Source organism: Phodopus roborovskii, unplaced genomic scaffold (assembly GCF_943737965.1).
Source record: "Phodopus roborovskii unplaced genomic scaffold, PHOROB, whole genome shotgun sequence".
In the NCBI taxonomy this organism is placed as follows: Eukaryota; Metazoa; Chordata; class Mammalia; order Rodentia; family Cricetidae; genus Phodopus; species Phodopus roborovskii.
The window spans coordinates 10,810,143-10,825,565 of record NW_026126516.1 but is presented as its reverse complement, the minus strand read 5'-3'; the positions used below and the strand labels follow the sequence as shown (position 1 = coordinate 10,825,565).

General features: G+C 47.4%; 1 protein-coding gene across 1 annotated transcript in view; it reads right to left on the bottom strand.

Moving 5' to 3' along the window:
* Tecpr2 (tectonin beta-propeller repeat containing 2) overlaps positions 1 to 15,423 on the bottom strand; it is an 84,577-nt gene that overhangs the window by 41,469 nt on the left and 27,685 nt on the right. The window contains exons 6-11 of the mRNA XM_051196631.1: positions 12,341 to 12,653; positions 9,267 to 9,399; positions 7,955 to 8,284; positions 5,520 to 6,520; positions 2,970 to 3,153; positions 899 to 1,072 (exon numbers count right to left, since the gene is read on the bottom strand). Coding sequence (XP_051052588.1) covers positions 899 to 1,072; positions 2,970 to 3,153; positions 5,520 to 6,520; positions 7,955 to 8,284; positions 9,267 to 9,399; positions 12,341 to 12,653 — 2,135 coding nt within the window. The remainder of the gene's footprint in view (positions 1 to 898; positions 1,073 to 2,969; positions 3,154 to 5,519; positions 6,521 to 7,954; positions 8,285 to 9,266; positions 9,400 to 12,340; positions 12,654 to 15,423) is intronic.

Genomic DNA, 15,423 nt, shown 5'->3' with positions numbered 1-15,423 from the left:
CAACACTGATCTAGTGACTGCTCTGATGTCATGCTCCTTACCTGCAGGTTCAGAGTAACCCTTTCCCTGCCAGGACCAAAATCAAACGCCCTGCCAGCTGCATGTGCATGTGCCTATCAGAGCAGCCTGTTTCCAATCAAAGACATGTGAAGGCTCTAGCCCCACACCGTGAGGCTGGCAGGGTGGCTGGCAGTGTGAGGCTCCCCCACACCTGGGCAGCCGATGAGAAATGAGCTCTCAGTGTGGAGGAGCGTTCCTGGCTGATGGTTCATTCCAAAGACGAAACCATGCTCTCAAAGTCAGAATTATTAAATGACTAGATCAATCTTCATGTAAATCCAATATGGCCCCTTGACAGCCCCAACACAACCCCTGCCCACCAGGCCACTTCCCCCGTGCTGACAGTACACAAACACTGCCTGATTACAGTTTATTTTTAATAAACCAGCCCCACTGTGCCCGTTCTAGTAGCTGAAGGTCTCCCTAAGGGCAGTTTCCTAGGACGAGTCAATTTGCTATTTACAGCAAATTACTTCTTGTTGTCTTTCCCCGATCCACATGTTAGCACAAGCACAGGCTCTGGCTCTGACCTAGCGGGGGAAAGGGAGGTGATGTCGAATGAATACAGCACGGCCTGCAGATGGCATCAGTAGCTGTAGGAGCGCAGGGCTCTGGTCCTGCTTGGCATGTGGCACGCTGTACCGCAACCCAGTCATTTAGTCACTCTTGTCCAGACTCAGTGGGGGGAGGGGATTGCTCCTCCATGGCAACCATTGGGCTTCTAGGAATATTTTCACTTAACTTGGTTTTCGGTCTCTGCATCCTGTGACTGCTCTCAGAATGTGACTAGCAGCAGATTCAGCAAATGACAAGGACAATGAACATGGCCTTCGACTACCTGTCTGAAGGTACAGATCTCCATTGGTCCTGATGACCCAGGCTGTGTCATCACTCAGGGCCACAAACACAGCCTGGGGCAGAGCCTCATACCAGTGCCGCTTTCCCTTGATGGTAACTTTGCCACAAGCAAAAGCACGGTTAGATTTCTGTTCAATCTTCCAGAGAAGAGCCCCTAGGAGGAAAAAAATTCTACTCACTGCTCAACAAACATACGATTCACCTGTACAAAAACTCAATTTGGGCACTGCAAGGGACAGCTTCCTAAAATATGTGTTGTTGCTTCTTACTCAGGGAAGAGCCCACCATGCCAGAGTTTGGACTGTTGTTGGACATCAGTGTGAGTGAGTCCAAGCCTCAATTTCCTCAACTGAAAAATGGGGGCATTCCTACCTTCTGGGGCTGACCCAAAGGCTAAAGGTAAGGGGAAGTCCACCACAGAGCACACAGGGTTGGACAGAGGTAGCCATTCACAATGATGTGTGTGTGTGTCTGTGTGTGTGTGTGTGTGTGTGTGTGAGAGAGAGAGAGAGAGAGAGAGAGAGAGAGAGAGAGAGAGAGTACTGTAGGCTTGATTAGTTAAGTGAGGCACAATTAATGGCCAAATACTAACCTTGGGGACTCAAAGGGAGGGCCTCTTCTGGACCACTGAGTTGGGTGGGCACGTTTCATTAAGAGGACTCTGAGGCGCTGATAAAGGAGGCAAGGGAAGGTGGAAGGCAGGCCAGGGAACTACAGACGGCGGCTGAACACTGGGTGAGGGAATGAATGAGCATGATCTGAGCTAAACAAGGTCTGCAGAGTGCCCATGTGTGGGGCACAGGGCCTGAGGCATCCAATTATGTGAACCCAGAACATAGCTATCCCAGATGTAAATAATGACCTCACAGCGACAGAAAGATCCAACCACAGCAAGCAAGGAATGGTCGGGAAAATAAAAAGTAATGAATACAATTAAGACTCTCCATCTTGACTCCTCCTTCCTCCTTCCTCTTTCCTCATCTCCTAGTCCCGCCTATCTTGCTTTCCTATTGGCCAACAGTGCTTTATTCATTGACCAGTATGAGAAAGGTATACAGAATGACATCTCCCATCAGCAGAGAACCAAAAGTATGTGGCAGAAACAGGAAAAACATCAAGGCATACAATTATACAATGCCAACTAATGGAGTGGCTATTATCTCCAACATCTCCAGAGGAAAATAATTTTCAAGCAAGTAGTGAAAGAAAATAAGGAAACTACCCTAATAAACTAACTTTTTTAACAGGAACTCCCTTTCTTTTGCTTCTCTGCCATGATCCTCACTGCTTCAGAATAAACATGTGTCTAGCATTAGCAAAAAGCAAACGCAGCATAGTGGATTATGCCTATAACCCCAGCTTTTGGGAGACCAGCACAGGAAGACCCAAAGCTTGAGGCCAGCCAGGACTGCAGTGAATTCAAGGCCAGTCTGCGCTATATAGCGAGGTCTTGTCTAAAAACAAAACAAAGAAAAACCCACTAACAAGCAAGTAAATAAGTCTCGGTAGATAAGAGGGTTATCTCAGCCTACCAGAGCTGCATTCTTAACAGGGTCCTTGGGTTCACTAAAATGCTAAGGGGTGGCATGAAAATCTGAGGGCCTTTCCTACTGCAGTCACGAAAGACTTCTGAAAAGGCAGGCAGATGACTGGTACACATCCAGCACACATCCACAGGCCTGTCTTCACAGTTCAGCTACTTTATAGCCATACTGACAAACAGAAATATATGTTATTTCTATGAGGATTTAGTATGCCAACATGGCTAAAAGAAGCCCTCAAAATTCAAATTATTTGTATAGCTTACAAAAATATGTTCATGTGCTATGTTGTCACTGCAATTATTAAAATAAAAAAACCAAAAATTCAAGCAAGTGTGCTGCACACCCATTATCGTAGCGGGTGTCAAAGGAAGCATTCATGGTCTTTACAGACCTTGCCTAAGCTGGCAGGAAGGTCAGTCTGATGACAGTATGCTGTTGCCAGAGGACAGCTGCCCTGTGAGCTGGGGGCAGGGTTGAGGGTTGGGAAATGGGAGCTGGGAGGCGAACCTGAGGGAGAGACTGCCACCTGCTGGACAGCATCTTCAAACCTCTGCCAGCGCAGCCCTGCGCCGGGCAGGGCGCTGCAGAACAGGCCACCTTTGTAGTCCAGGCACCAGATAAACTTTTCCGAGACGGCCAAGCTGAGAATTCCGTAGCCAGGACCTGAGTAGCCCATCCAGCTCTCTGCAAACTAACAAGAACAGAGGCTAGTGAGTTCTGTGGCAAGACACACAGCTTCATCATATTGTTACCGACATGGAAAGTGGGCAGATTCTTAAAGTGAAGGGATCTTTGACAAGCCTTGTCTACCTACCCCTGCTCTCCTGGGATTCAATCCCAGAAACATTCTGGAACAGGAGCTGTGGTCCTCATGGAAGACCCCATAACTTCCCTGGATAACTTTCTCATGGCGTGGCACCTTTCTGAAGCAATGCTTAAAGGTGTATCCAACCATTGGACAGAACAAGAAGACACGGTCATCCAGTAAGTCCACTCTCAGGAAGCATGCACCTGAGTTACCCCATCTCCCAAAAGAAGTCTGCCAAGAAAACCTAACATTTTAAGTAAACGTTTGATTTTATGTGCTTATAGCTATCCCTGTGTGCATGCTGCACATAGGATCCAGACTACACATGTGGTAGAGCATAACATCACATTGTAAGAGGTCTGGCCTTATTGTATGCATACCTCACTTTACACAAGAAGGTGTGTTCATCAACACACATATGAAAATCAACTTTCTGTATACTCATTATACAGATGCATTATAATGCTGCCTGCATTAGATTTTCAAGCACTGCTCTAAACTGGTCTAATTTCTGTACACCTGGTATACTGTATGCGAACAGCTGGGGGAAGGGTGGACGAGGCACTGCCTGAATTTTGTACACTAAGGCTTTGTTGCTGTATTTTTTCATTTGTATTACATTTATTTAATGTAATTATGTGTGTGTACACATGTGTGTGAAGTAGCACATGTGTGTCAGTCAGAGGACAATTTGTGAGAGTTGGTTCTCTGTGGAATTCCATCATATGGATCCTAGACTTGGAACTCAGGCCATCAGGCATTAGCCGTTACCCACTCACCTGGCACGCTGTTCCTTGTTGCTAGGACTTGTTTAAAAGTCAAATAAGGTCATACACTTAATTATACATAGTTGCACAGACACTTGATATGAAAGCTGGTGTATGAAAGAGAATGGTATTTACCTCCTCTCCACCTGACTCTGCTTACCACAGCAAACTTTTTTCTCCTAGCCCTCCTTCTCCAAAACAACAACAACCAACATTTCTAGGCTTTTCTGCTATATGGAATGAGACCAGGTGTGGCAAAGTTTGGTAGGTTACTTCAGAGATCCGAGATCGTTGCCCTCAAGTGAGGGCTTTCCTAGGAGTCCAGCTAGTTAGGCCTAACACCCACCAACAGGTATGAGCTGCCAGGTAGTGTTCTGTCAGGTGACCACCCTGCCGTGGCTTCCCACAGCCCTGCACTTGGCTCAACACCCTTACCCAAGCCCCACTCAACTGATATTCTCAACATGAGCCTGGCTTCCCAGAGCCACCGGGCCCACGGCTAGCTGCCGCTTGCACCGAACTCCTCAGCAGGAAACATGCACTGCCGGCTACGAACACTTAGGAGCCAGTGCACCGAAGAGATGAGTACAGGATGCAGAACAATGCAAACTTCTGGGACATTCTCAAAACTTTGAGACACAACAGAGAACGGGAGATAACCTGTCTCCACCCCACCCAAGAGAAAACAAAGTGACTTAAGCGTGTGACGTGCTCAGCACGTGGTGAGAACTGATTAAACCCCATGCTCTTAGCTCTGAAGATGTAGGGTGGCCTTGCATCAATTGCGAGGGAGTGTGATGATTCGGGGTTAGTTCTGAAGCCAAATATATTTGCTAAGACTTATTTGCTGAAGAAAATAAGTACTTAAAAATGATTTTTAGGGCTGGGCCTGGTGGTAAAACACTTAAACCAAGTACTCCGGAGGCAGAGGCAGGTAGACATCTGACTTCAAGGCCAGCCTTGCCCGTATAGTGAATTCTAAGACAGCCAGCTATGTAGAGAGACCCTGTTTTTAAAAAATAATTTATATAAAAGTCCTCAGAACAATAAATTACACTGGCTGAGAAGCCCTATGGCAGATTACGGGTTTCGTTCTGTAAAGTGTGTCCTGGGGGCACTGTGTAGATGCTGAGGAAACAGAATTTCTGGAAAGGCCCCAATTCATATTGATGTTCCTAGCAGCCAACAGACCGTGGAGGAGGGCAGGGACTACCCACCTCGTGTGTGTGCTCAGAGCAAACAGTCCTATGCCCACTGGTGTTCCAATGGCCCCAGGCCACCTTAAGTACCCAAACTGGCCCGGCTTTGTAAGAAGTACTACAGTGCCAATTATTCAGGGCCCGTCATAGGCCATTGCCCCAAACCCAGACTTCAAAGCTGCACATTTTACAGGAGTAGGATTTTATGAGTGAGCCAAGGGTGCCCCTTAAAGGAAAAACAGCAGCTGTGCCTTAGTTACAGTCCCGCCATCAGCACACTGACCTGATCTGTCTTGAGCAGCATGGTGTCATCAGTCCCTGGCTGGCTCAGGTCCTGCAGAGATTGACCAGCTCCAAGCTCTGCCACACTCGTCTCCGAGGATGAAGATGGAAGCCCATGGGCATAAATGTCTTCCTCATCACTGGACGTCACTGCCTGATCCTGGAAAGGCTGGTCCAGCCAATGCTCGTGGGTGCTGGCCACCAACGTAGAGACAAGAGGAGTTACCTGGCCTTCCACATTTCCTGTGCTACATTCAGAAGTGGGCAGTTCTTTCTGACCTGTGTCGTTATTGGTGACCACATGCCAAGGGTTAGAGCTCAGGTGGCTAGGGACCCTCACATGGGTCAAGATGTCCAGTTCTGGGCTGGCCTCCTCAGAGCTCACCTCATAAGCTCCAATCCCGGGCAGCCACTGCGCAGCACCTGGGGGCCAGCCGAGGCTGGAAGGTACCATAAATGAATCCGGAGGAGGGGCTTCAGAACAAGTGCTCTGGAGGTCACTGAACTCACTGGCGTGCACCTCCTGCCCCTCAGCAGAGGCGTGCTGTCTCTGCAGACACAGCTGTGTCTGTGCTGCTGCCCCAGCGGCAGGCTCGGGCTCCCCTTCAAGTCCTGGGATGATGTCATCACCTCCATCCTCCCCGGGCAGAAAGGGTAAACCTAACACTCCACTGAGCAGGCCCATGTCCTGTGTGTGGTCACACTGGGAAGCTCCCTTTCCAGTACCGGTTTCTTCAATCACTGGGTCAGGGGCAGACTCGGGCACCTCGAGGACACGGGAAGTTTCAGGGCCGTTGTCTTCCTGCACGATCCCATTCACCTCAGCACTGGGGGTGCTCTCCTGGTCTGGGGAGCCTGTGCTCAACCGATCCACACTACTGGCCAGAACACTTGAGGTCATGGACAAGAGCTCTGTGCTCACAGACTGGGGGCTGTCACCGGGGAACTCAGAGCAGGGGGTTGACGAGAGGGAGCTGTGGCAGGCACTCCTGGTTCCGCCGCCTTCTAGTTTAAAATGAGAACATTCAAAATCAGGCACGACTCTGCATAAATAACCAGAATATGAAAAATGTTCGGCTCAGAAGGAAGATATTGTACACGATGGATATTTAGTAGGGTATAAATTCATCCCTACAGCCCCAGAACGTGGGAGTTTGAGGTCCAGGCTAGCCTCAGCTGTTTACTGAGACTCTGTTCTCACACCCCACATAAAAGGAGGAGGAAACAAGGCAGTAATCCCAGCACTCGGGAGGCAGAAGCAGGAGAATCTCTGAGTTCAAGGCCAGCCTGGACTACAGAGTGAGTTCTGGGACCTTGTCTCCAAAAAAATAAATAAATAAATTTAAAAGCAGAAATGATCTCATGTCAGGAATGCCCAGAAGGCACGTGAGAGAAATGCTAAGAAAGTGGAATAGGAATTAAGTACCATTCCTTTAGTAATGTAGCAACTTTAGCTAGAAGAGTCAATGGGCACCAAGGAGTAAGGGCTTAAAAAGTTCTGTCACTGGTCATGACAGCACACACCTTTGATCCCAGAGCCAGAGGCAGCAAGATCTCTGTGACTTCAAGGCTAGCCTGGTCTACACAGTAAGTTCTGGGGCAGTCAGGACTACATAGAGAAATCTACCTCAAAAAAAAAAAAAGGGGGTGGATTCTATGTTAAATGCCATATTTGGTAACATGTCAACACAAAAACACAAAATGTAAGACGCCCAACAATGATACCAGCATAAACCCCGTTTCGATGACTGTCCCGCGTGTTTGTAGGGTCTCAGGTCTGATGGATGGTGTATGTGGATGTGGTAGTGTGAATGTAATTGGCTCCCATAGTCTCATGGGGAGTGGCTCTGTTAGGAGGCGTGGCTCTGTTGGAGGAAGTGTATGGGGAGGGCTCTGAGGACTCCCATGCTTAGGGCACTGCCCAGTGTCTCAGTCGAATTCCCGTTGGCTGCAACATGTACAGCTCTTAGCTACTACTCCAGCACATCTGCCTGCATGCTGACATGCTCCTCCCATGGTGATAATGGACTGAACTCTGAAACTGGAAGCAAGCCACTCCACTTAAATGTTTCTTTGTAAGACTCGCCATGGTCATGGGGTCTCTTCACAGCAATAGAAACCCAAGACAGGGTAAGTGAGGATTTTACATTAAATATCATCTTAAATATTAAAAGGAGTAAAATCCAGACCATTGATCAGGGCCTGGCCACGTGCATAAATGCCCTACCAATGCAGGTCCTACAGAGCTTCTGTGTTCACGTGTCTACTGTTACTTTGTGGGCAGGAGCGCTTTCAGGGTGTGACGCGCCCTGTCTGGCCTGGAGTAGCGAGCACCCTTTCAGAGCAGTGGCACCCCTGGTAGATGTGCACATCCCCAACGGTTAGGCCCTAGGTGCCACACGAGTGAGTCAGAGTGCGCTTGCCCATGGACAGTACCTGTCCTTTTCTTCCTCCTCCTTTTCTTCACTTTGATGGGTTTCACAATAAGCTCCTGGTCAAAGTCTTCAGAGCTGATAACGCTGAATCTCTGTGAGGATGGCTGGCCGCCCTGGTCCAGCTCAGGGGCAGCCTGAAGTCCCGGCAGCAGCAGTCCAGAGCCACTGTCCGTGGAGTTGAGTGAACTGCTCCTGCTCCGTTGCTCACTGGCCACAGAACTGGCCACTGAAGAGCCTCGAAGCCTTGTTTCACAAACAGTGGCCCCTGGTGATTTTTCCAGATGCTGCCCATGGACCTGCTCTGAACATCTTGCCTGCAGACCATCTCTCGCTAAGAAAGAAGAGTTTAGTTTACTATGGTTCTTCCAGAGACATCTGCATGCATCTCTCAGTTTGCTAGCCTGAACACCAGTAGTCACAGGAAGACCAAGAATCTCTCCTACTAAAAACCTGAGCAACTCCAAATTCTCCAAACCCAGAGGCAGGTAGTCGTGCATGTGCACATAAAAACAAACAAACAAACAAACAAACAAACAAACAACAAGGAGTAGTTACCAAGCCTGTACTCAGCATGTACAAGGCCCAGCCCGGGGCTGAATCCCAGCACTGCAAAATAAAACAAAACAAGACCCTGGTCCTGTAGCAGACACCTATAATTCTAGCACTTTGGAGGCTGAGGCAGAAGAAATGCAACTTAGGGGCCAACCTGGATCCTGTCTAAAAACTAAAAAACTAAAAACAAATCAAAACAAAAAACGGCCTGCATGAACTATAAAATTAAAAATCAAAGGACACTCTGAGTCCAGGGCAATAGATACACACCCGATTATAAGTTCCACTGATTTATATTACCCAAATCTGTGTCTCAGACAGGGCACCTGCTTCTGATCTCCGCTTCCCACTGACTCAACCACCCCTCCTCACAAGCAGAGGCAGTTCTTCCAGCGCTGTGCGACTGCCCAATACATTCTTAAAGCAGGCCACCTCCCTGACAAGCACTCTGAACCTTTTCAGGGTCCCAGGCCTCCAAAAGCGTCCACGTCTAAACAAACCCCAACTTTCTTTCTTTTGTTTTCTTTTTTTGTTGTTATTCGGTTTTGGTTTGTTTTTCAATACAGGGTTTCTCTGTGTGGCCTTGGCTGTCCTGGAACTCCCTCTGTAGAGCAAGCTGACCTCATGTGCCTCATTCTCCCTGAGTGCTGGGATTAAAGGCCCACAGCTGGTTTAAGCTGGTTTATCTATTACAGGCAGGAAGGATGCTTTACAGAGCATAGGACTCAGTGCACACAGTACACTTGGCAATGAATACAAACCTATGGATGCGAGTCCCTCAGGCCTGCTTGAAATCCTTATAATGTTCCTATCTCCCTTCAGGAAAAATATTTCATTTTCTGTGCAGGTAACAGACACAATATCACCCAATCCTTCCAAACCAGCAATGGTGGCCTGTCAAAATAAACAAACATGAAATCAGGCAATAAAAACAAAAACATAAACAAGTAAGTGTGATAATCCAAACAATTGTAATTGTTAGATTTTGTTATGGCAATTCCTGGAAAACTTGTGAAAGCAATTCAACCCATACGTGGGACCTGAGTCACGTGACTGAGCACTGAGTACCATGACTGTACCAGGGAAATGCACAGCCCTCCCACCTCTCATCTATTCCCTTCTGAGACCTGCTAGCCCTCACCCTTCTCGTGACATGAAGCTCACACTCCTCGTCAGGCCATTCCGACCTGCCTGTCATCAGTTTATATGGTGCCTCAAGGAACTGGTGAGTGCCGGCCAAAGACTAGCCTATTCCCCGTGGCTTATGCACACAGCACGGGCTTTTCTCCTGCTGGGCTTCCCTTCCTATCCCTGGGAAGGAAGCCTCAGGAAGTGCTGCTTGAGCACTGTCACCCTGAGGAGAGACCAAGCGTCCCCAACGGTTGACAGCATGTACTACAAACTTGTATGTCATTCTTCTGTCCTGGGCTGGCTAGGAACGACACAGCAGCCAACAAGAGCCTCTGCTGTGTGCTTTCCTAAGGAAGAGAAGACCGGGAGCCTTGCAGCCCGAGCCTTTTGAGTGAATGAAGAGGAGGAGGAAAACGGCTAAAAGCCTGAGTGCACACAAATCTAAAGCAGCTCTTGTCAGCTGACAGCGTGCACGAGAGATGAGCTCACTGCAGGAGACACCGAGACTCGGTTCTCTGGTAATTTTTAGGCAGTCTTGACAGAAAGCAGGAAACACGATAGCATGTTGCTTCAGGGCGGTGCAGACTGTTGCTGTGGAAGTGGCGTCTGTTCAGACACACTGTCTCCATTGCCCTGCTATTAAGTGAAGCTATTACACCTGCGCTGACAGTCACAGGGGATGTGCTCAGATGAAAAGGACTGACGTATAATTGCAACATGTCTTAAAGCCACCAATTAAGAAGTGCAACAGGAGCCCAGGAGAAAGATCAAGTCATCCACAATGGGAGAAACCAAATAAACAAATGAAGGGTTAGAAGGTGACCCCTTACTCCAGAACCCCGGCGCCCACTGTCCAGATAAAAGAGCCAAGTTCAGGCAGATCAGAGACTTATAGGGCCAGGTTACCTGTGCACCAAAAGTGTCACCAAGCACGGCTGGTGACCAGGGAGTGTGTGTGTGGGGGGGGCAGGTGAGTTTGATTCTGCAGAGGCTCTCTCTAGAGATGTGGCACCACAGGCCCACAGAGCTCATGTGGAGGAAGAGAGTCTGGCCTGGATTCTGGAGGCAGAGAGTAGGAAGTGAGGCAGGCCAGAACAACTAAACAGCTCTGTCCTAAACCCGACTCTGGAAGTAACCCTGTTATCACCTGATCCAGGCAGAACTCGTTTTCTACCTGGGAAACTGCCAAGATATGCCAGTAAGTTTCTAAAGAGGAAGGGGAAAAGCAGAATAATATGGGGATAAGAAGCACAGTAAAAGAAGACACAAACAAACCAGGACAGCCCGGGGAGGGAGGAACCTGCTCCCGGGCTGGCACCACTGTGAGCCCTGACAGCCCTCAGAGTTAGCCTTTCGGTCGTCACTGGATTAGACTATAGTAATCTGGTAGTCAGAAAACACTTGGCCCAGAAAGGCCTGGTGGCGCAGGTGTAATCCCAGGTGCTTGGCAGGCTAAGCAAGGCGATCAAAAGTTTAAGGCCTCCCTGAGCTACAAAAAAGGGTTCAAGACCAGCCGGGACAGCTTAGTGACTCCCTATCTCTAAATAAAAAGAAAAAACAAAAACAAAGCAGAGCACTGACCAGCATTCATGAATGCCAAACGGAAACAAAACACACCACGCAGAAGGGCACACAGAAGGGGTGTAGCTAAGAGACAGAGCTACACACACACACACACACACACTCACACATGCACACTCACACACAGACACACACTCACACATACACACTCACACACAGACACACACTCACACACACACTCACACACTCACAGACATACACTCACACATACACACATACACACACTGACACAGACACACTCACACACTGACACAGACACACTCACCCACAGTCCTCACACACACAGTCCTCACACACAGAGTCCTCACACACACACACCACACAACACAGTCCTCACACACACACACAGTCCTCACACACACTCACTCACACAGTCCTCACACACACACACACAGTTCTCACACACACACACAGTCCACACACACACACATGCACACACACACACAGTCCACACACACACACACACAGTCCTCACACACATGCACACATACACAGTCCAAACACACACACACCACACACACACAGACACACACACACTCACACACACCGTGAGTTCAATCACGAGAAGAGTGTACACATGCATGGGAAGGCAGGGTAGGTTGGTGAGAGGCTTGGTAGCAAAGGTAAAGGCACTTACCATCAGACCAGATGACCTGAGTTCAATCCCTGAAAGCCAATGTGGAGGTCGGTCGGAGGCGACCTCCACACAGGTGCAAGGACATGCAGGAGTAGGCAAGCAGGCACATGTGTGCGCGCACACACACAACACGCACACATAGATACAATTTTTTAAAATGACCCAGAAAGGTTATAATGAACACGTTTAATTTGGGGCTTTAGAGACCCCCCCCAAAAACATCTAATTTCTTGGTAGACTAAGACCATGAGTATCAAAAAGCAAATTATTTTTCTTTCTTTTTTGTTTTTTTGAGAGAGTTTCTTATAAATTATTTTTCAAACGTACAAAAATTACTGAACTCCATTTGATTTCCTCGATTGTCTCAAATGAAAAGGGAAAAAAAGAAGAAAAAGCCCCAGAGTGCACGCTGCTCCTTTCCTTTCCCAGGAGCCCAGCGCTGAACCCCTGTGGACCTGCACCCTCCTGCCCTATGACCCCACACACCTGGTTGACGGTATCCAGAAGATAGATACTGTACTCATTCCAGCTCAACACCCAGCCTTCTCGGAAGAAGCATGACACAAGCCCCAGGTGTTTCTCGGGAGCGCTGCAGCTTCCCCCATCAGAGGGCTCCAGACGAGGGTAGAGCTCAAAAGGTGTGACTCCTCCAGCAAAGACGTCCTTGAGGATAAAGGTGGCTTGAACGGTCCCATGGACATCAGCCTTCCACAGACGGAGCCCAGGCCGGGCTGCATATAGGGTTAGATCACTTTGCTTACATAGTCCTGGTATAAAACAAGCACCAAATTTCCCAGTACTAAAATTGGAAGAAAAAAATGAAAGAAAGAAAGAAAAAACAAAAACAAAAACAAAACAGGCATGGACTGACCTGAAGTGATACAATTGTCAACTCCTAATATCAGCTCTAAGAATCTGCTGACTGACACAGATCATTGCTTTCCTTGTTCTGTCTGCTGTTTATTGGTCACCAAGTCACACTGGCACCTTTGTACCAACCAGGCCCCACCACAGCTCCATAAATACGCACCACCTGGAGCATACATCCTAGATTCCAAGGGTCCTCAATATCATCAATGGTACCCACGCAGCTCGCTTGTGTCCCATGCTTACGCCCATCCTCCCTTTAATTTTTGTTGCATCTCCATGACAATTATAACTTTTGTTACCAAACAAAAAGTGACAAACCAGGGCTGTCCCAACTCTGCTCTGCAATGCTGTTCCTTCTAAAGTCTGATGGACGTGCTCACTCCAGTTTCTTGAATGAAAAGTTTCATGTCTAGAGTAGCTCATCTTTATCTCTTTCAAAATTTCTCCAAACCCATCATGTGTACCAGTTTCTCTTCCATTCTCCAGCTTGGTATTATTTCCTTACAAAACCCTGAAATACCCGGCACACACCAAGGAGCATGTGTGGGAGCTGGAGGCGTGGCCAGCAGTGAAGCGCACACCGTTGCTCTTGCAGATGACCCAGATTTGGTGCCAGCATAGTGGCTCACAATCAGCTGTAACTCTAGTTCTGGGGGATCTGATGCTCATTTCTGACCTCCTCAGGCACCAGGCACAACACTCACACACACTAAATAATTGTATTTTATTTTTTGAGGCAGGGATTCTCTGGAACTCTATCTGTAAACCAGCTGGAAACTTCTGCCTGTTGCTTCCCAGGTGAATCACCACACTCAGCAATAAACGTTTTTTAAAAGAGAAAAAGAAGGCGGGCAGTGTGTGGGGGGGGTCACATGAGAGCAAGTGCCAGTGGAGGCCAGAAGATGGCACAGGACCCCGGGACTAGAGGCGGGGGTGTGTGATCACCCAGCATGCAGGATGGAGGAGGGCTCTGTCCTCAGCGACAGCAGTGATGCTCTAACTGATGACTGGGGTGACCTCCGGCTCTACACACAGTGTACACACGCACACCCGCCTTTTAAGTTACACACACACACTTTTAAGTTACACACACACAATATACACACACACACTTTTAAGTTACACACACACAATATACACACACACACACTTTTAAGTTATACACACACAATATACACACACACACACTTTTAAGTTACACACACAGTGTACACACACACACACTTTTAAGTTACACACACAGTGTACACATGCACACCCCACTTTTGGACAATTTTAAGTAACTTGTCTTTTATACTTAACATTGTTTCTAAGATTTATCTTTGATCTAAAACAGGAAGCTATAGTACTTAATCATTTTGATTGCTATAAATTTTTTTTACAATTTATTCAATTTTTAAAATTATCCCTTTTTTGAGATAAGATCTTGTTATATAGCCCAGAGTAATCTCAAACTCAAGATTCTACTGCCTCACTTTGTTAGATTCTAGAGTCACTACACCTGACTTTATATTGTTTTAAAAACATATATTATTTCCTTGGGATACTGGAATATGCATGGATTGGGGAAAGCATGCATTATCTATGAATCTAATATTTATCTTACTTTTTATGTTACTAGGAATTGAACCATGAGCCTTGAACATGGTAGGCAAGCACTCTATTGCCCAGCTACACATGAAGTATTCTTATTTTTTAAAGAGAATGTATTTTGGGGCTGGAGAGCTATTTCAGGGGTTGAGAACACCTGCTGCTCTCACAGAGGACCTGAGTTTGATTCCCAGCTCCCACGTCAAGGTAGCTCAGCCTATAACCAGGGCCAGTGCCCCATCTGGCCTCCTCAGACATCTGTACTCACGCCGATAAACACACATACCTAATTACAAATAACTCAATAAAATCTTTTTGCTTTCCTCTCTCTGTCTCTCTCTCTCTTTTTCCTAGACAGTTTCTCTGTTGTAACAGCCCTGGCTGTCCCTCTGCCCATTACTACCTCCAGAGTGCTGGACTATTATGCCTAGATCTAAATAAAATCTTAAAGTAAATAATTTACTCAGTCTTGTTATTGGATTGTTGCTGTTGTTAATTTGTTGGTTTTGAGGCACAGTCTCATGAAACCGATGCTAGCATGGAACTTGCTAGTCCATGACTACATGACTACATACCCTGGGATGACCTTGAACTTCTGATCTTGTATCCGTTTCCTAAAAGCTTACAGGGATTACAGAGGTGTACCAAGGAGCCCACCTAAGCATTTTGTTCCTTTTCGTTTTCTTTCCCTTATGGCTGGTTGAACTCAGGGCCTCATCCAAGCTTGGCAAGTATTCTGCCACCATGCTATCAGTCTGGTATTTGGATTATTATTTTTTGGTGGTGGTAGGGGGCACAGAACTTGGAATGGAACCCAAGCTTCACACATGCTAGGTAGATCCTTGACCACTGCACTACACCTTTTTCTTCAACTATTTTTGATTTGTTTGGTTTCTGAGACAGGGTTTCACTATGCAACCCTGGATGGCCTGAAAGTCACTGTGAAGACCCAGCCTGCCTCTGCTGGGATTAAAAACATGTGCTATTATGCCTAGCCTTGTGAAGCTATTTTCCATAATAGTACCATGTTCCATAAACATTTGCTTTGTACATCCTTCCTAGGATACAGGCCTAAGAGTTTGTTCCGTTATTTCTGGAGCAGGATTGCT